This window comes from Aythya fuligula, chromosome 11 (genome assembly GCF_009819795.1).
Source record: "Aythya fuligula isolate bAytFul2 chromosome 11, bAytFul2.pri, whole genome shotgun sequence".
NCBI lineage: Eukaryota > Metazoa > Chordata > Aves > Anseriformes > Anatidae > Aythya > Aythya fuligula.
Genome location: NC_045569.1, coordinates 7,867,824 through 7,889,152, shown reverse-complemented (window position 1 = coordinate 7,889,152; position 21,329 = coordinate 7,867,824). Strand labels below are relative to the sequence as shown.

The following is a 21,329-nucleotide window of genomic DNA, read 5'->3' as shown; positions in this document are numbered from 1 at the left end:
GAGATAGCAGGTTCAATGGGACCAGCACACCACAAGGGGAATTGCAGTTAGTATTTTCAACAGACCCATCCCTGCAAGAAAGCCTTTCCTCAGCTGTTTCCCTCCACAGTTCTGGAAACTTGCAAGTCCGGCTTGGGAGGAGCACTTGCATTTTAGATGGCATTTTGAAACCACCAAACTTCAAGAATCTCTTACTAGGAGCTCAGGGCTCTGGCTACCACCTCGTAAATTAACTCAAATGTTGCAGTTCTTGATGAACAGGATTTCCTGTTGGGGAAAACTCATAGTACTGAAGCTGACTTGGGATCAGTGTCCAAACTCCAGTACGATGTTCTGTGCTGTTGGCAATGATCCTCCAGTCACAGAGACTGATCTGATGATCACTGAAATAAAAAGGAGTTTTTCCTCTGTTATTTCTTTTGCTCTGTGTCTGTCCTAGAAAGCTTGGGACCTAGATGATGTTCATCTCACAGACAAAATCTCTGATTTTGTGTGGTGGTTTTACCGTGCTGGGCAGCTAAACCCCACAACCGCTCTCTCACTCCCCCTCCTTTAGATGAGGAGGGGGAGAAGTAAAGCAAAGAACAACTCACGGGTTGAGATAAGGATAATTTAATTAAAGGGAAATAATTATAATAATTAAATAAAGACTACCATGAACTAAACAATTTAACTAAGGGGAAATAAAAGGGAAAAGGGAAAAAAGGGAGGAAAACAAACAAACGAAATAAATGAAAGCTATATGGAAGTGCAGAGGAAAGAAATTACTCCCTACTTCCCACAAATGAGCGATGATTGACCACATCCTTGAAGCAAGGCCTCAACGCACGCAGCCGGTGTTCGAGAGGAGGACCTACGTCTTCTCAACGAGAGCCCACCCCTCCCCTCTTCTTCCTGTTTCCACCTTTTATTGCTGAGTGTGACACCACATGGTATGGAATATCCCTTTGATTGGTTTAGGTCAGCTGCCCTAGTGATGTTTCTCTCCTCACTTTTTGCCCACCCCCTGGGAGGGTTAGAGAAAGGCCCAATGCTGTGCCACTGCTGCTCAGCAGTAGACACAACACTGGTGTGATAACACTGCTGTTCCAGCTACAAGTACAGAGTACGGCACTGTATGGGCTGCTGCCAGGAAAGTTAACATTCCAGCCAGACCCAGTACATTTTGTCATGCCAAACTTCTGCTTATCTTGCTAACACATCCCTAAACAGAGGTGGCCCACAACAAGCTATCATCTCATTAGAAATCTGGATTTTTTTTTGTTATATGACACTCTCATTGATGGTATAGTGTCAAAAGTCATCATGATGAGAACTCACAATAGCAGGGGAAAGCGTACAGCACGTGATCTGGACCTCGTAAGATCTCTGAGACAAGAAAACATTCTTTTGCTGTGCCAGAATAGTATGTGGAATCACCGCTGTAAAATGGGCTTCTGCGGCCTGGAAATGACTCAAAGGTTTGCCAAATTTATAGAGTTTGGTTCAAGCATCTCATCTGAAAGTAGCTGAATGTAATGTTTGATGATGTGCCATGCTTAGTCCTCCTCCCACTGACTTCCACAGGAGCCAGAGCATGCAGAGCACTGGCATTTATCCTCCAGAGTGGCTCCTCTGTGTAAGATTAATACTGTCAATTTGATTCACAAGGGCTTGTGAGCCAGACTAGCAAACCAAAAAAGAATAAGCCCCCCTCTTAAGGAGACAAGGACACGAAAGAGGTTGCCCAGCAAAGTCATCAAAGCAAACAGCATGAATGGGACAGTGTTGATGAAGACAGAAGTGGCATTGAAGGCTGCAGTAACAAAGTGGGGCAGTGACATGAAGATAAGTGGTAAAGTAATTGGCTGGTTGAGCCAAGTGTGAGTCCATGTAGCCTGCCTGCCAGCAAACCATGCAAACGGATACTAGGCATTGAAGATCCGAGTGTCCATGTATGTAAATACATTCTAGGGTAGTGACACAAAAATACATAGGAACAAACTCTAAGTACAACTTCTGAAAATGTTCTTAAAGTCTCTTAGCTAATTATTACAAACCTACTTTCCATTTACTGCCAATGAATAAAGGGTACTAATTTGAGTTTTCTTACTAATTGTTCACAACAGCCAGAGTTGCACCCTCCGCATTTGATCCTGTAAGTGTTTTTCATATCACAAAGACCCTTAAAATTACAAAGATGCCACAGTGCCAGTTTAGTTTTTGACTCTCCACTCCAACAAAAAGTAGGCTTACAGCCAATTCAAGCAGCTAACTGGATTGTCACTTTAGAAAGAGAATCCATAAGAAGTATAAAATTAATAACATTTTACAATGAAGCAAATAACACATGCAGAGACTGGAACCACTGTGCCTTCTCTCCCTCTTTAGTGAACTGTAAACAGCTTAGTCAGGCAGAGAATGTCCCACAGCCAGTGGAAAAAACTTCTTCTCTCCCTCCCATCCTCCAGTTCAGCAACCCATTCAAACACTTGTCTGCAGGGATCGGGGAAAAAAAAAAAAAAAAAAAAAAAAAAAAAAAAAAGATGCTTCCCTTGTCTCCTTTGCCACCACCCATCCTAACTTCCCATTACCCAGATGCAAACAGAACTAGCATCCTGGGTACAAAAAGGTGCACAGGAGCACAGGATCCCTGATGCCTTCATACTCTTCCTCATGAGAACAGTACCTTACAGGTGGTGACTGCAGACGTTCGTTTACACTTGAGAATTAACTGGCTGCTTGGGTGCTGTTTGGCATAGGAAAGCCTACCAATACACGTGTAAGAGCATTTTCTGCTGCAGCTTCAGGAATGAATACCAAACTAAAAAGTACACAATTGGGTGTAAAATAGCAGCTTAGCTAACATGATCGTTATTTACTTGCTCAGAACTAAACAGTCTATTAGTGACAACCAAAGACATTTTCCTAGAGACATTTTCCTTTGCTTTCAGTGCTTAAGGTCAGTGATTAGGTTCTCATGAGCTGCCATGTATATCTGAAGTGACAATAGCAATTTATACATAAATTTGGGTGAAACACGTGAGATACATCATAATGGAGAGAAAAGTTTTACTACGAGTTTTGATGTACTAGTTGAAACTTTGTGCTTTCTAAAAGCAAGTCCCAACCATATGCATGACATTTTAAAGTGCCTTATTCCAATCCTGACAAATGAGCACCAGATGTTTCTTTTATTATACTTGCATTTCATATACTCATTCAACATTTCAGGCTCATGTGAAGATCTAAGAAACTCTCTCTGACCCACCTCTCCCCCCATAAGAAAGAGAGCTACAAGAAAGAACAAAATCAAGAATAAAATATAGTAATTCAGATTAAATACAGCAAATACTTGAAGGAAGAACTGAAGTCTTTTCACGAGGAGAAAGAAAAGACAGGGTGAGAATAATGTCTGGGTTCAGTTATCACCAAGCACAGACCAATTGTTAGAAAGTCTCTCACAACGAACAACACTTTTTTTTTTTTTTACTATTATTATTCCTTTCAAAACAGTTGTGCTCTGAAAGGTTCCTCTCAGCCTATAAATGCTATAACCTAGAGATTAAAAGGCCTGTAATTACATCTGAGCATTCTGGCTTCTCTGCAGGCAATGGTGGGGATGAGGTTGCTTCCATGGAGGAGGGAGTCTGTTTCTTTAGGATTTATTGGTTTAATTAACTGCTTTATATGCCTCTTTTCTTCCCAGAATAAACTGTTCATTCACTCCAGTCTCACTGCCCACCTCGCCCATTTGAAATCCAGGCCAAGCTGTCCTCTCACCAGTACCCTACAAAGGTGCCTTGGGGTGGAACTGCAGGGTGCCAGTCAGAGAGATTTGTTCCTGCAAGTGCTAAGTATTATTTTCATTCCTGTTTGGCTCAGTCTCTGGCAGCTTTGATTTTCTTTTCCATTTTTGTCTGTCTCAAAAACTTTTCACTGCTTGTTGACTGAATACATAGAAAGGCTTGCTTTCTTGCTAGAGAAGCAATTCAGTATTTAAATGCAATCTTAAAGCAATGTCAATGTGTAGGGATCACTTCTAAAGTGGAACTGTAGACTGTATTAGGGTCTGATTCTCTGTGGCTCTTGCTTTTGTCTCAACTACCCTGACAGTAACATGCTACAAAGCTGGTGTGTGGATTATACATGCTTATACATTGCTTTTCAAGAAAAACATCGAAGTTCTATGTGTAACTGTCTTCCTAGAGCTTGTGAAGGGAACAAATACCTGAAACGAATGAGCAAACAGTACAAATATCATTCCAATTCGCTCCCAGGAACAGTCTCTTAGCAGTTTCCAAGGGGCACATCGGGTAATGTAAACAGAGGAATCTTTCCCCTTGCCACAACTGTTCAGAGTCCCTAAAGGGTAAAGGACTCAGAATGATTAATGTGTCATTGTGTACGCCAACCCCTTGCTACTACAAGGAGGTGGAGATTATCTTGATGCTGCTGCCCCACAACGGGCAGATGGTATAACTCTGCACGCTGACACCAAGCTCTTTGTTTCTGCAGTGCCTGCAGGTACTACAGTTTCTGCGAGTGATCCTACCAGAACCCTAACATGGAAAATCAAACCTGAAATTGATAGATCAGCCCTGAAAGGGACCTGTCATCCAATCCAGCCCTCTGCAGGTAGTTATGTTACATAGTCCCATTCCAAAGGGACCGTGTTGCTCCATCTTGATGATCATGAGAATACATATTCATGTCATCTCTGTACACATGCCCACTTCAGCACACACCACCCATAACTGCAAATACCATTGCCACTTTCCTCAAACCCACTAGTTAAGGAATTATTTAGCATGGATGAGAGAGAAGAGCTGGCATGTCTGACAACATCTGAATACTGCAGTGTTCATCTAACTGCAGAACTGAAGTTCTAAATTAACTACCTAGCCTTTCTGCTTTATGGAGGTTCAGGTGTCTTTAAGACCTTCATAAATCAAGGCTCACTTGGCATTGGCTTTTGAGAAAGGCCAAGCAAGTGTTGAATTGTGAATGCTGATCCTGAATTATGATTGCAATAGCTAGCCACAAGGGCACTCAACCTATTATTTCTGAAACTAGCTGTTCGGCTCTCAGTTTGTCCTCTGCAACTGTGCTTTTGTCCGGGAACTGCCTTTTGCAATTTTTGTATGGCATCCCAAGGGAAAAAAAAATATCTTAACCTAAATCACTTGTACTTGTTCACAATACCAAGGTGACCGTACTGTGTTTTTAAATACACCAGGTTTTCCTTTGTAACACTGTTTAAGAAAAATGCATTTAAACACATGTACACTCATAAAGTATTATTCTGATTAGGGTTAAAATATCCACACAGATACAGAGCATGCTAGTGCTCCAGAACAAGGGCAAACATACAGAAACACACTCTTAGTAACCATTCCAAGAAGGCAGTTTATCTAGAAATCAAACATGTGGCACACTGCTTCAGATTATCCTCTTGATGCACCAAAGCAGCATCTAATCAGCTTTAACTCTTAGCAAATACAGATTTGTGTCATAAGTGTTGTAGGAAATAACCCACAGTCTCACTCTGCACTTGCAGGAGAACAATAACAACCATTTCCCGTGAAGGTCTAACGGCCTGTGTACAAGGTTAATACTGGTACATAGGAGAACTCTGCGTGATGTGAAAATTCTGGAGGGATTAGAAACACTTTGACTCTCAAAGATTACATGACAGTACCACAGAATTGCAGAACCCAGCCATGGACATTTGGACATAGGGTGAAAGTGGGATATTTTAAGCACAAATTTAAATGGAAAAATTCTTAGGAGAATCCTGGTAGGATGCATAAATACACTAATTTATCTGACTACTGAAACAATGCTTTCCAGTGTATCATTAGTAACTGAAATTCAGTGTATTAAAGCAGCTTGCCTTAAAAGCCTCTCAAAGCTCAATCTAAATAATAAGAGAACTAAGGATTCTGTAGTTACTTGTAAGAGTTTTACCCAGATTTTCATTCTTGACTGCAGAACTGTGTTAAGACACATTCAGAATTCCTGTTTTGGTTGTTACTTTGCTTACTCTGACAAGCTCTATTGATCTCGGTGAGCTTTGTGTACACATAAAGACTGATTAAAAACTGTGAAAGGCCACTGATCCTTTGTCTTTAGCTTAAAGCCTCAGGGAAGCTGCTTTGTTCTCCTGAACTTTAATTCTGATTATTTTTTTTCCCCCAGATCTAACTTAAGCAGAGGCAGTAAATGCAACATGAAAAAAGTCAGCTTCCAAGAAAAGTCTTATATTTTTTGTCACTCTCTGTCACCAGCCTCCTCTCCCTCCCGTGAAATTAAAGCCGACTTCGGCACTCTGGCTGGGGAAGTGCTGCTCAACATTTACAGCAACTCCAGGATCCTTGGGAGACGGCTGTTTGTGAAGTGACCCAATACCTACCATAAGAAGTAAATTTGGAGCTCAGTCTTCCCTGACGGCTTGGCATTGCTCCTCCACACCCTTGACAAAAGCCAGCCAGTCTCACTTTTCAGTCAGCAACTTCCAGCCCTGCTGCTGCCCGAGTCCCTCACGTTTCCCACAGCTGCCCTCACGACACAAAAGTGCATTATAGTTTTTTATAGGTCACCCAAAAAACGCTGACTGCTTTAGGACAGCTACAAGCACAGTGGCTGATGCCTCAGCCCGCTGGGGTCGCTGCCTGCGTGTGACCAGCGGGAGAACCGGGGGCGGCCGGGCGGCGAGCAGCCTGCTGCCCATCAGCGGCCGTGCCCGGGAAGATGGCAGCGTCCCGGCCGCGCCGCCAGGCAGCCAGGGAGGGACAGGCGCTCCCCGGGGACCTGCAGCGGCCGGAGGGGACGTGTGAAGGCGGCGGGGCCAGCCCGCGGCGCCCTCAGCCCCGCGTTACCTCAGCGGCGCTGCTCAGCTGAGGCGCGGGGAGCGGAGCCTCCATCGCCACACGGCGGCGGCAGAGAGCGCGGCGCCGCCACCGCCCCTCTCTATCGTCGCGGCGCCGAGAAGGCCTCATCACTGCGCGACGGCGGCGACAGGTATCCCGGTGGCCCGGCTCGGCCCCTCCCGGTACCTCACGGCTCGGACCGGTACCTCACGGCCCCTCACGGTACCTCAGGGCGCGTCCCGGTGCCTCGCGGCCCGTCGCGGCTCGGCCCGGTAGCTCAGGGCGTGCTGTGGCCGTGAAGGAGTGGTGGCGGCAGTGGGGGTCCCGTGGGGAGGCGGGGGTGCCCCAAGGGCAGCGCTTTCTTGATGCCTGACGCCTGTGCCCACCGCGTTTTCTCCTTGCAGAGCGGTGTTTCTGAGCCTGAGTCTTATTGTTGAGCCTAATGGGTTTTCTCCTTCCAGAGCATTCCTGTTAAGATTGCTTCCATAAAGACATGACCACGCAGGTAAATGAGAGCTTAATTTTAAATTAAGTAATTGTTGGTTTGATATATGTACTATATATATATTTTTAGGCTGCTTATGCATAATACTAATTATTTTTTCTTTCTAGTACGGTATTCTCTTCAAGCAAGAGCAAGGTGAGAAGACACCAATATTTATTAAATAATACTGGCTTCCTTGGGCAATGTAAAGCAGATATGTGTCTGAGATCATCTGGGTTATGTTTATATGACATGTAAATCTGAATAGCTTAAACATATCTGTGCAGTTTTTCAACAGTGACCTTGGTAAACATAGACCTTGTGTGCTTTGAAACAATAACAGCAGTGATAAGGCTCCCAGAGCACTGATAGACCTGAAGTGCAAGGGGGTCTGCTGCTAACATTAAACAGGCAATTTTAGCGTTACCAAAGCCTACGTGACTTTTTTTGGTGACTGGACTCTCATATACTTCAGTCCCAGAAGTCTGTAGGTACTGTGACTAGAGTAGCATGTTCTTGCTGCAGCAGATGCAATAGACTTATGATAAAAAAACTCCATGGTTTTTGCCTGATAAACCAGCTGCATATGCTTTAAAACTTCCTTTCGTAAAAATGTCAAAATACAGCTACAATGTAGACCTTTGTCAGAGCAATCTTAAAATTGTAAAAGAACACAAAAAAGGGCAGTTTCCTGGTTTAAATTTAACTCTGTGTCATGTCAAGACATTAATTGGGCTATCTGCTCTGAATATTACATAGGTGTCCAGCCTATAACGGGAAGTAAAAATTGGTTGTTATCTTCCATCAAAAGAAACCACCTTAACTTTTAGTTTCTATGTTTATATTCTCTTTTAGCTCATGATGATGACATCTGGTCAGTTGCCTGGGGAAAGAACAAAAAGGATGGTTCTGAAATTGTGATCTCTGGTTCTTTGGATGATCTAGTGAAGGTCTGGAAGTGGTAAGTGAACTGCTCCATACTGAATGGTTAAAACCAGTTTTAACCCTGGGAAGTAGTCAGCGTGGAGTTAAAGCAACCTTAAATTTCCACAACAGGTAGCATGACACAGCTCTTGAGCAAGCTTATCTTCATTGGTACATGCTTTTTACAGGAGTGGTAGCATTCCAATGTGCTTTAAATTGGGAAGAACACAAACCCTTCTGAAAATATACATTGAATTTTATATGTCTTCTGTGAGAGAATGGTAGAACTTGATGCATTTTGAAACCAAAGAATTAGAAATGAAGCTTTTTATGAGACAATGCATTGAGGGCATGTATACTGTGAAAGGAATAATGAGAACAAAGTAAAAGAGAAAATGTTACCTTCCTTTCTTATCAAAAAAAAAATAAAAGAAATATATCTTCATAATCCTCATACAAGTGACACTGAAGTGTACTTTTGCAATGTTTTCCTCTCTCTTAGCCAGAGCAATATTAAGTCTGTGCTTCACTTTAGTTACTTCAGTAGCTTTGTGTGATATTCTAAAAATGTTAGTCATTGTTTCATGTTGTGCTGGCAGATTGGGTCTGCTGTGCAAGTAGTCATGTACTGCTGTGTGATGGAGATTTCTGTGGGACTCCTTACAAACTTAAAATGAAGTACATGCTTTTCAGAAATACGATAAATGATTTGTTTCTTTCCTTTGAGTACAGTGAGCAATTTGTGCATAGCTGTCCTCACTTTCCATGGGTACTTCTGTTTTCCTATGGTTGACCAGAATTGAGAAGTGTGGGTTAATTTGTTTATTTGTTTTATCCGAGGTTGGATTTCAGTTAAGTACCTCCAGCTATTCATAACTGGCCTTTTCTTTCCCTTTAACAAAAGGAATGGTGAAAAATTGAACCTACAGTGGACGTTAGAGGGTCACCAACTAGGTGTGGTATCTGTGGATATCAGCCACACAGGTTCCATTGCAGCATCCAGCTCCCTAGATGCCCATATTCGCCTTTGGGATTTGGAAACTGGCAAACAGATCAAGTCAATAGATGCTGGACCTGGTAAGATATCAGTGTTAATCTGTGTGTAAGAAATTTCCTAAACGTAGGTGGTAACTACTGTACATTATATAATTAGGGTATATGAGATGACTGGGACTTTTAAAATCTTTCTTGATTTGCAGAATCTTAAAATCTGAGTGATTTTTATCAGCTCAATATAAAGTAATATCAGATGGTTTTACATTTTTACACTATTTACACTTTTTTAGATATGTTTTTTTGTTAGATAAAGCAGAATGGAAACCAGCTTGCTCTTACACATATGTTAATATAAAGGTGTTTTAAAAAATGATCCAAACACTTACTCAGACTGGTTTACAAAGGAAGTCTGAGTCTTGATTTCTAGTTATATCTGAATTGAATTTAAGCCATATATGTGATGCTTATTTATGCAGTACATCCAAGCCTAAGGGAACAAGTCAAAGTAGGGTAAAGCTGAAGTCTAGACTGATGTTGCATTCTCTGAGTTGGAATGCAGGGCCTAAGATTTTATTGTTACTTCACTGATCCATTGGCAGTCCCGTAATTAAAAACAATCTTGGAGTGTTTTAGGTAATTAATCATAAGAATATAGAAAAATCTGTGAATTACATTGTGCCAGATAAATATAGTATGTTACTCTGAAAGGTTTTTTAATTCACTTGTAACACATGTTGACCCACGTTACATTCATATATCTGCATGATTCTTCTCCATCTTCTGTGCATTGCTAACTGCTAGTTGTTGCTTTCTTACACTGGTTCAATACCTGTCAGCATGAGGAGAAAAGAACGAATTTATACTTCACATATGCAGCCTTAAATGCTAAATTTGTTGTTGCAGTAGGGGCTACTAAACTTGAGATCTGAGTAGAAAATGTCATCTTTCACTAAACTTAAATAAATATCTCATGCTTTACTCCATTAAAAGGAAGTTCACATTAATGAGCTTGTATGCTCCTGGAGTATTTAGTAGAGTTTGGAGTATTAAGAGTAGCCAGGGATAAACGTCTAAACATATGCGTTCTGAACTGACATTGGGTAAGGACTAACAACAGTATTCAGCTAACTGAATGTTGTTTTTTTGTTTGTTTTTGTTGTTGTTATTTTTTAATATAGTTGATGCTTGGTCTCTGGCTTTTTCACCTGATTCCCAGTACCTTGCAACAGGAAGTCATGTGGGAAAAGTAAATATTTTTGGTGCTGAAACTGGAAAAAAAGAATATTCTCTGGATACCAGAGGAAAGTTCATCCTTAGCATTGCATATGTAAGAACAATAACTGATCATCTCTTATATTTAATATGTGGTAATATGTTATAAGCCTTTTTTTTTTTCTTTCATCACTTTATTTCTACATGATATTGTCGACCGTGCTTTGTGACAAGCCGCTAAGAGCATCGGGAGGGGAGGTACATAGCATAAATTCATACAGTTGTTAAATGCATACTTGCTGTGTTTTATTACAGAGTCCAGATGGGAAATACTTAGCCAGTGGAGCGATAGATGGCATTATCAATATTTTTGATATTGCAACTGGAAAACTTTTGCACACGCTAGAAGGTAATGGTTTGCCTATTTGCAGTACCTAAGTTCTGGTTTCATTCAGGAAAACTGAAAGATATAATGTAAGTCAGAGTTGGATACAATAGCCACAGCATAAATGAATTTGTGTTTTTTGTCCATTAGATTTTATTTATTCATTTACTTAATTTGCAAAATAAGAGGCAAACTGTAAACTCAGGCTTGTAGCATAAATCCCATCCTTATCTTAAAATATCAAGTCAGTAATGCTTAACTCATTTCTTAAATTGCAGTTGCTTCTTGTATTGTAGTGCACTACAAGTGAGACTAAGCCGAATCTATGCTGCTATACATGATTTTTCTTTTGAATATGGTATCAGATTTATAGCAAAGTATTCTTGTTTCAGAAAACAACTGAACATACTATGTTGTAAAAGATACGCATTTTTAAGGTGTGAGCTTTTACTGTTCATGCAGATTCTGCCCAGTGCAAAATATAGAACCCAACAACTTCAAACATTATTAAATCATGTTAGAAAACATGACGCTTGTCATATTAGAAAGCATTCTGAGATCAGAAAACTATGTTTTCCTACATCACTTCTAATTAAGATCCTCAGCTGAAAGGAGTACTTTTGTGTTGCCTTGGACATGCTTTAACATTCATAGCTCAGAATATTGCCAGTTTCCATTGTATGTTGTGTGAAGAAGCCAGCAGAGGCATAGAGAGGTTGCTTTCTTTTAACAGGGAATGCTGTTCTGATGTAACTCTCACTACTATTACTGTCATTAGTAAGCAGTAGAGATAAATTCTGAGCCATGCAAAACTTTGAATTTCAGGTCATGCGATGCCTATTCGTTCACTGACATTTTCTCCAGATTCTCAGTTACTTGTAACTGCTTCAGATGACGGCTACATCAAAATCTACGATGTGTGAGTTTTCATTTTGCAAGATATGCTAACAGTAAAGTAACTGTTCCAAAAAGCTGAGGATGTAAAAAATGTAAAATTCCCTTCCGCTTTTGGACAATTCTTTATTGAATAAGTAACCTTAGCTTAAATAATAAAACATTAAATCTTCTAGTTTTTAAGAAGTACATAGGTAGATGATAGTCTAAGTTTGAAATCAGTTTTCCTCATATTTGCCCCCGTAAGCAACAGGCTAATTGTTTTGTATATCTGTCCTGTGTGTTTGTGTTTACACATCAGAAACATCTGTACCTACCTGAAGTGACATCGTTTACTTTTTTTTCTCTTGCATTGTGACAAAAATTGGAGGAGTTTCCTGGGAAGGAAAAGGCACTGATTCAGTCATCTTCACTCCTCTATACCTGCATTACTGTGCATTCTTTGTAGAAGTTTTCCAGGCCAAACTGTTTTGTCCACCTATCCATCTTTGTAGTGACCTCTTTTTAAGTTTGGAAATGGAAAACCAGAACCTATTGCAACACAAGACAGCTTGGTTGAAAAAATGTCCTCCTTCCGTGATCCTTCCATTGAACTATTCGTGACTGCGCTGATTACAGTATATTCTAGTTGCTTTCTCCCTGGAATTCACAAACCAAATGTTGATCTTACAATTCTGTGTTCTAAATTTGTTCTTTCTACAGACAGCATGCAAACTTGGCTGGCACATTAAGTGGTCATGGATCCTGGGTATTAAATGTAGCATTTTGTCCTGATGATACCCATTTTGTTTCCAGGTAATGAGGATTTTAAACTCTTATGCTTATTTAAAAAAAAAAAAAAAAGTTTTATATTTATAAGTGGAGATTAATCAGAAAGTAGATGTGTTCAAATTGCAGTGAAATCTGTAATGGAATAGCAAACATAACAATAAAAGACTCAAGCTGATTTGTAATGTAATAGCAGTTGTAGTCAATACTATTTCATAGTATAAGTCATCTCACTGCAGTGTAGTTTCCTACAAGTGAAAAATACTTTAATGAAAAAAAGGGCAATTTGATTCTAAATATCTGAAAAGCTGCTGTTAAAAAACAAGTACAACCTAATGTAGTAGTAGTACATGTTGATTGAGTTGAACTGCCTTAACAGCTCTTAAAACAGCTTAGACAGTTGGGAGACCTGGTATATACAATAGGCATTTCTTGATCTTTGGATCAAGAATTTTCAAAGAATTTTCTGACTAAAACAGGAGTCCTCATTTTCATACTGCAGATACTGAAACAGTGATGTATCTTAAAGGTTACTAGACCTGGTAGAAGATGCAAATCTTTGTTAATTTATCCCTATCTTTTAAGCTCTGAAATAAACTAGTTAATCTATTAACTTAAATTTTGATTATTTTTCCAGTTCATCTGATAAAAGTGTAAAAGTTTGGGATGCCGGAACAAGAACCTGTGTTCACACTTTCTCTGACCACCAAGATCAGGTATGTTACAAACTTAATATTGTCTGGTCTACCATCACTTTACCTAAATCATTGTAAACAGGAAAACTTAAGTTGTGCAGTTGTGCGTGCTTGTGCTTAAAAGAGGAGTTGGACTTCAGCTTACTGTAATGAAATCTTAAAAGCTGCAATTTTTAGGCACTTAATATCAATCTAATATTCCAAGAGTGGTATAGGTTGAGCTCTTCCATGGAACCCATTTTTACAGGTCCAAACAAGGGTACTCCTGAGTGGCCAAATGGATTCTTATCAGACTGTATTTTTTATCTTCATGGTCTTATTTATCACTTACAGAGTGTGTGCAGGTGTAGGGGGAAGGAGTTATTTAAAAGGATGGTATTTTTAAAAAATATTTCAAACCATCCTTGAAACTCTATTTTTGCTGAAGAAAAGCTGTAATTGAGTAAAGAGGCTAGGAACCAGCTTACTTCTTTTTCCCCAAATGCTAGGTGTTAAGTAGAACAAGGCTGTATTTGGATGTTTAAGAGAAGACTTAAGAATGGAAATTCCTGCATATTTTATTTAGACTCTTTTTTCCACAGTACTTTTTTGCTGGTAACCCCTTTTTCAGTTATCTACATCTGTGAGGATTTTGATACCAAGCATAATTGGGTTTCTAGTGTTGTTTTAGTTGTAATTACATGGACTTGTGGAAGGCAGGGATACGTCAGCCCCCTGCAACATTTGATCCCTATAGTTTTTAGATAGAAAAGCAGCGTATGAGATTTCCCCCAAAACATGTTGATACAGCTATTTTGTAATCTTGTATTAATGTGCTGGATAGACTTCATTCTTCCTCATGTTATTCTAATAAAAGGGATGAGTGAGAGTCATTTACAGGTTTATAAGTTTTTAGCTCAAGCCAGAGGACTGACCTGAATTTCTCTTGCTTTTGCACTGGTAAGTAAATGACTCTCAATTAACCCAAGGATAAACTAGGTCATTCTTTATCATACGCTGCTTCTCAGTCTGCATGAAAAGCACTTCAAAATACACTCAAAAAAAAGATGGGAGCCAAGAGTGTAAAAGGTTAAGACAGACTTATGCTACTTGGGGCAAGTACACTTTGGTATTTTTCCAAGTATCTTAAGGCTGCATAATCTGTAGTCAATGAAAGTAGAAAGCAAGAATTTACCAGGCAGCTAGAAGTCTTATCCCATTACAAGCCTTATCACTTGTTAAAGCAGGAATTGTAACTGTATTAGCTCTGAGAGGGTGTTCTTAAATAATCCTCTTTTGCTTCTTGTAGTTGGTATACATTACTTGTTGCAAAGATAAATAAATGTTTTGTCTCAGTACCTCCCCTTTATGATCTTCTCTATGTCCTATTTGCAGGTTTGGGGAGTGAAATACAATGGAAGTGGGTCCAAAATTGTATCTGTTGGAAATGACAAAGAAATCCATATCTATGATTGTCCTGTTTAAATGTCTTTAAATGTCTTTGGTTAACTTCTGTGGCAGTTCTTAAAAACACTGCAATCCTGTTTTTTTTTTTTTATTTTATAAAAAGCATTTTAGTAATGCTGATCTGATTTCCCACTGAAAATCAGATAATCAGATAAATTTATATGCAATCTTTATTGTTTAGCATGAAAGAAAGCTTTACTTTTTTTAAATAAAAACTATAGTTGCAAGTAACTTGTAACTAATCCTTGGAAAAATGTATTTTTGGAAATATACAGTCATGGGTGAGGTAACTGCTCAGTTAATCTACCACTGGTATCTCATCTCTTCCTGGCTTTCCTACATAAATAGACTAGAGCTAGAAATTGTTGACCAGCTTGAACAAGCTTATTTTAGGAAAAGGAAGAGTGACTGAGATTATGATAGCCTTCGCTCATCTTAATGTAGGTCCTCTGTGTGGGATAGGGTCATTCAAGTTGAACACCTGTTCCAGCCATTGTATGGTGACAGGTGGCACCTTCATCATGGTTTAATTTCACTAATGGGTACTACTTGTTCTCAACCCTACTTCAGTACAAAAGTCTGCTTTTATAAAAAACAGATAAAATGGAATTTTACTTTGCTACCTTGGCACAGTACAAAGCACCAACAGTATATGCAAGGCATAGCCTTTTGTTGTACAGCCACACCACCTTCTAGGAAAGCCTGAGATAAAGAGCAACAGTTTCTGAAAAAAGTCATTTGGGGGGGGGGGGGGGGGGGAGGGTGGGGAAGTACCTCTTCTTAAATCATTCTGAAGTACTGTATACACAGGAGAGAAATACTTCATAATTTTCTTGTTAAGATGAGAGTTAAGAGTTAAGATGATGAAAGAAGTCTACTCTCATCTGTAGAAAAGGAAGAGACAGGAGAACAGTACTATGAAGTAGTAGGGCAGGAATAGAATACTCTTGAAATACAGTTAACTGGTTAATGGACTACATACACAAAGACATCTAAACTAGTTGAACAAAGGAGCAGGAACTTAAAGAAACATGTTTAAGAAGACTAGCTTACAAAGCACGAAGAGAAAAAACAAAATGTGAAGTTCTATTTATTAGAAGTAACTTCAGCTATGTTTTATTCTATGAAATTAATTTCCAGTATGAAAATATTTACATAAGACACTCCACTTCTTAGCAGTATTGCCAGAGTCTTATATAAATAGCATAGGTGAAATAAAGTGAGAACCTTCACAGCACAAGAAAATGTATACCAACTCAGTTGGTTCTCAGCTGTGTGACATTTGCTTTATATATAAAGACAAGAACACAATATAAATTAGTTACAAAAAAAGTGATACTGACAGCGCAGCAACTCAATTTGCTGAACACAAAAACCAGAAGCAGTGGCTATTACAGCCATGCAGTTTTCATTGTGAAAATTTACATTTTAGATGATAGCCATTCCACCTTGCTTTAAGATGTCTGACATTGTACACCTGTTCTTGGACCCTCTTCATCTTCTTCATATGCTTCTCCCCCACTGTTACGGTAGGTTTGCTCACTAGGGTCAAAATCTTCAAGGTCTACCTGATCCATCTCATCTGTAATCATAACATCTTCTCGTGGAGGAAGCAGAGCCTCCAGCAGATTGAGTTTCTCCCTTGGAAGCCAGTGGTGCTCTGGGAACTGGACCTACAATTTTTTTTTAAACAAATAGTTACTCCTGATGCTAATAGATTTCTTTGCTACAAAAAAGCATGTAGTTAACTTACCAAAAATTGTATAATTAAGCTGCCTTTGTCCATCGGGGATTTGTAGATAGGCATCCCTTCATTGTAGATACACTTTAGGTCACCGTGTTTTATCACTTCACCTGCACAAAGGTCAGGAGTTGTAAGCAATATTACATGACAGGAGTTTCGTAAACAATAAAAATAAACTTTAGGTTACAGAGCAATCTACAGAAAACAGCGCATACTGAAGCACACTAAAACAAAGCAAAGTGATAAAAACACCAAATAGAAGTTCATCTTGAGTATTTCCTCTACTGTAGGCAAATCAACTTTTCTTTGAACAGCCTCCAGGCTGAATTCACAGATTAATATGTATGTTTCTGGCCTCTCATGGCCTGTCTATCCTGCAACTGAAGTAGCAACCTTCCTAAGAAGCATTTGACAGCATTAGCTGGAATTCTGCATGCAGAGTTTCAGTTCTTAGTTTTGCCACTCCTGACTCCATGACTGCAAAAGCAGTTTGGATTTGTTGCATCAGTTGATTAAGAAATAGCTCTAGCACAGTCCAAAAGACAAGCAGTTTGCATGGCATCAGAATTCTGAAGACCTACCTGGCCTAGATGATATGACAAGAACTCTGTTGTCAAGAGTATCAATTGTCTTTTTGAAGCCACATAAAGCCTCTGAGAGTTGAATTCTCATTTTTGTAATTAAGTCATGCCCTCGCCTCTGAAAGACAGCATGATCCTTTTGATCAAGTACTATTATAACATCACCAGGCTCCAGATCAGGTTCTTGGTCACCTTCTCCATGAAATACTATCTTCTGACCATCTTTCATACCTGCAGAAGAAAAAGCAGTGAACTCTCAACAGAATTATTAGAATGGGATTAGGGATGCAGAACAAATAAACGTCTCTCACCTTTATCAACATGAACTTCTATGATCTTTTTCTCTCTTACAACCTTACAGCCATTGCAGTTGTCACACCTGTCCTTTGGGTTTATTCTTTCGCCTTGGCCTTTGCATTCTGGACACACAGTTTGGATTTGCTGTACCATGCCAGGTCCAATCTGCTGAACTAGAACTTGCATTCCTCTTCCTTTACACACAGGGCACTTTTCTACTGCCCCTCGCTTTCCACCATAGCCTTTAACAGAAGAAGTTAAAGGTAATCTCAGGGGTAAAAAAAAAAAAAATTATTCTACAATAGTCAAGCTACAACTCACTGACTTCAAGAGAACCTTTAGGCAACTTAAGTAGTTCTGTAATGCAATTCCAATTTAATTAGGATTTAGTTTCCATGACAAACATGCCCCACAAGTTAGGAGTTTTAACATACAAAAGAAAGCCAACTTCTCTACTCACAGCTCATTTAATAGTCTCCCTGCACCACCAGCTCTCTCCCCCCCCTCTACTCCCCCCATTATCTTGGTTTTGAATGAATCATCAACATACAGCCTTCCACAGCTACATTTTCCATTAATGCCTTGGTAAGAATTGGTTCAGTAAAAATGTAAAAACATACTAAGATACAAGGCTACATTAAGATTTACCTCAGTGAAGATCAGGCATTATGGATGCTTAAGAGGTGTAAAACAAGTCGCACAACTCTAGCTACAATTCTACTGCCAATTATTCAAGAAAAAGTTTAACAAAACAGCTGTTGATTAAAGCTTCCGATTCAAGTATGTAATAAAGGTGCTCTTGATGACAATTTATAGACTTCAAGTCTGCCATTAGAGCAATAGGTTAACACCACTGTCTAGGAAGAGGGCCTTACTCTTGAATACAGATTGACCTAAAGCAGTCTGATTCAGGGCAGGGGGAAGAGAAAAATATATTAAAAAAATCACTTTGTTCCCAGCCCTCCACTATGTTATTCAAGAAAATCTTGGAGTAAGAGGTGCTTGAAACCACTGCTTATTTTACCTTCACATTTCCCACATATAACATTCTTCTGCAGTGCCAATTTCCTTGTAACGCCATTATATAAGTCTTCAAGAGATACACCTAACTGGTGCACAACATTCTTGCCTTGGAAAAACAGAGAAAGAAAAATTAATTCTGGTTCAGCTACTGGGAGGACTAATGCTTATTTAAAGGCTTCTATACTTGTTCATACATGCAGTCTCACTGAAGAAATGTTAATTCCAGACTTTGAACAGAGCTCAGCCCCCTTAAAAGCATGTGCAGTTCCATCAGCTTCCACTAAGCTGCACCCACTTAGGTCAGAACAAAGTTGAGCTGTAGTTAAGTAAAGCATCATTAAAGCCACCTGACCCCTCCTTCTCCCCATAATTTTATAAGCTTAACCAAAACAGAAAGATGCAAGGACACTACCAGCTTCAGATCTAGTCAATTTAGAAATTGCTGTTAGGCCTACCTATATATTTACATGCCACTTCATAGCGTGATTTCAAAGACATGGCAGCAAGTTACTACTTGCTCTTTCAACAGACATTGGGAATGAACAAGAAGAAATCATTGTGCTTTTGGCAACAGTATGTACTCAGTGCCACATAATTTCTCCCAAATCTTTTCATGGGATTCAACATTAACTTAAGTTGATGGTGTCCTTTGAAGCAAGTTGCCCAAAGCATATGAGCAAGTGAGGCACAAATTTAGAAAGAAGATAACTTAAAACTTATCTGCTAGCCATCTTGACAAGTATTTCCCCCCTCCCCTAAAAATTACACCCATACCCATTTTAACAAAAATAAAATAAGCACAAGTAATAAGATTGCTATGGCTACATCATGTTATCTATTTTATTAGAATCTCACTACTAGATTAACTAAAATTCATAGGTTACGTGATCTATTAATTCAACTAATAAAACCCACACTATGTGCACTTAGCAGAACAGCAGTACCAGAGCACACGTGTTTTATGCTTAAGTGCATGGTTAGAATTTCTAGAACTTGTTTAGAACTGTGTACCTCTTCTCTCTCTATTCATTCGGCCTCCACCACCAAAGAACATGTCAAAGATGTCCATGGGTGAAGAGAAGCTGCCGCCACTCAGGCCTCCTTCTTTAATAGCCTGCTCCCCACCCTGGTCATAGAGGTCCCTTTTCTTTGGGTCCGACAGAACTTCATATGCCTGGGATATGAGTTTAAACTAAAAAGAAAAAAGAAGCTCTGAACAACTATGACCAAGAGGAAATGTAACCCTCTCACGTGCAACTCAATCTTCAGATTGAGCCACTACAATACTCTTGCAGTGTTTGTTTTTTCCAAGAGAAAACTCCCTCAACAATAGAGCCTAATAATACACTTTTGTCCAGGAAAAACAGCAGTCTTCTCCCTCCCACCCACCAGCATATTACACACAAACTTAGAGTCACATCCAACTTACAGGCATATGCAAACTGCCCCTTTGATGCTCATGGGTTGCAGCCATCATACACCTCTAACAAACCTGTTTAGGAAGGGATATGATGCTATCCCCTAAGTCTTTGGGGTCCCTGGATGCTCACTGGCCACAGCAGCACTAGTCATTCTAGAGCTACACAGCAATCTTTAATGGCTGCTGAGCTCCTATACTCAGCTAAAATTAAACAAATATTTAAGTGACAAAGCACTGGTGTAACTACAAATGGAACGAATTTGGATAAAAATCAGAACATCAACCTTATCCAGATGTGACATTCTTTAAAAAGCCATCCAAAGGCTTCTATTACTAAATCTTATTAGTAAAATAGTAATAGAAAAGAGCATTGAAAAATGGGCTGAAATGGCTTGTTCAGCTTGCTCATTTTCAACATGATCTGCTTATGACCAGGTAAACTTGCAGACCAAAAATAAAAGCATTAGAAGTTAACTTAGCCTATGTTACTATTTAACTAGTTTAGGTTTGTGAATTAGTATACTACATGCACAATTATTGTGTTTCCTTTCTTACATTAGGGTATTAATTATCAGACCTATTTCTATGTAAATAAACCTATAAATCAAGTTTGTTTTCCATAGGTCTCCAGTTGTGGTGCTCCTTTAGTAGGGAGCTGAGTGGGTCTCTCTTTTTAAATGAAACAGATGTGCTGTAAACAGTCCACTCATGGCTCAGCACAATGGAATGGCTTCCTCTGGGTAGTTTCCCTATCCACCTGCTTTTGTGTTTCCTCTAAAGAACTCATGCTGTTCATAGGCACAAATCCATCCACTGCAACCCCAACGTGCACAGTAGTGCTGGCAGGTGGATCCAGCTTTGACCTTCACAACATCCAATACAGCACGATGACCATTAAGGCAGCAGAAGTCCTTCTAGCTTCGCCTGCTTCAACAAGCATCACTGCTAAGAGTGAACTCCTGGCAGCTGTAAGGAACGGTGAGAGCAGTGCCCGGGGAAGGAGCCACGATGCCCACTTCTCCTCAGCGTGCCCTCCTGCCGCGACCGGGCACCAGGCCTGCTGCCAAGCCGAGGCCTCTTTACCCAGTCCGCACACCCGCACCCTTCATTCATCCCGGGTGCCGCAGGAAGGGCGCTGCGTCCGTGGCCGGGCTGGGGCAGCGCTGGAGCAGAGGAGCTCCCCCGGGCGGCGGGGAGCCGGGCAGCTCCGCGCCAGCCCCAGGAGCCGCCACCTGGAGGCCGCCCCGCGGCCCCGCACCCCCAGCGGAGCGGCCCCGAGGCCTGCAGGCGGCGGCCACGCGGGGCCCGCCCGGCCCAGGCAGCCCCGAACCCCGCCGCGCCCCCCGGCCCGCTCCCGGCCCCAGCCCCGGCTCCGTACCCGCTCGCCCTCGCTGGGGTTCTTGTCGGGGTGGTACTTCAGCGCCAGCTTGCGGTAGGCGCGCTTGATCTCCTCGGAGGAGGCGGTGGGCTTCACCTGCAGGATGTCGTAGTACTCCGTCTCCTTCACCATGGTGCCCTGCTCTGCTCTGCTCTGCCCCGCGGGGGACGCACCGCGCTCACCGCCCGTCACGGCCCCAGGCCCGCCGCTGCCGCCCCGCTCAGCGCTGCA

General features: G+C 40.6%; 2 protein-coding genes across 7 annotated transcripts; one reads left to right on the top strand and one right to left on the bottom strand.

Moving 5' to 3' along the window:
* Positions 1-6,951: 6,951 nt before the first annotated feature.
* Positions 6,952-14,886, top strand: WDR61 (WD repeat domain 61). 6 transcript variants are annotated; one of them, XM_032194718.1, is made up of 11 exons: positions 6,952-7,002; positions 7,256-7,356; positions 7,464-7,491; positions 8,191-8,296; positions 9,164-9,336; positions 10,434-10,582; positions 10,783-10,876; positions 11,678-11,771; positions 12,449-12,541; positions 13,152-13,230; positions 14,584-14,886. In XM_032194718.1, exons 2-11 carry the CDS (start codon positions 7,345-7,347, stop codon positions 14,671-14,673), a joined length of 918 nt encoding a protein of 305 aa, XP_032050609.1. In that variant the 5' UTR covers positions 6,952-7,002; positions 7,256-7,344; the 3' UTR covers positions 14,674-14,886. The 6 variants fall into 6 exon arrangements, with proteins under 6 accessions (XP_032050609.1, XP_032050610.1, XP_032050611.1 ...); XM_032194719.1 differs by having other exon boundaries at positions 6,957-7,002; positions 7,313-7,356; XM_032194720.1 differs by having other exon boundaries at positions 6,999-7,053; positions 7,313-7,356.
* Positions 14,887-15,728: 842 nt separating this feature from the next.
* Positions 15,729-21,329, bottom strand: DNAJA4 (DnaJ heat shock protein family (Hsp40) member A4). Its single transcript, XM_032194714.1, has 7 exons — positions 21,099-21,329; positions 19,312-19,492; positions 18,302-18,406; positions 17,292-17,519; positions 16,981-17,211; positions 16,409-16,509; positions 15,729-16,328 (listed from the first exon to the last, which is right to left on the bottom strand). The coding sequence occupies exons 1-7, from the start codon at positions 21,228-21,230 to the stop codon at positions 16,110-16,112; spliced, it is 1,197 nt and encodes a 398-aa protein (XP_032050605.1). The 5' UTR covers positions 21,231-21,329; the 3' UTR covers positions 15,729-16,109.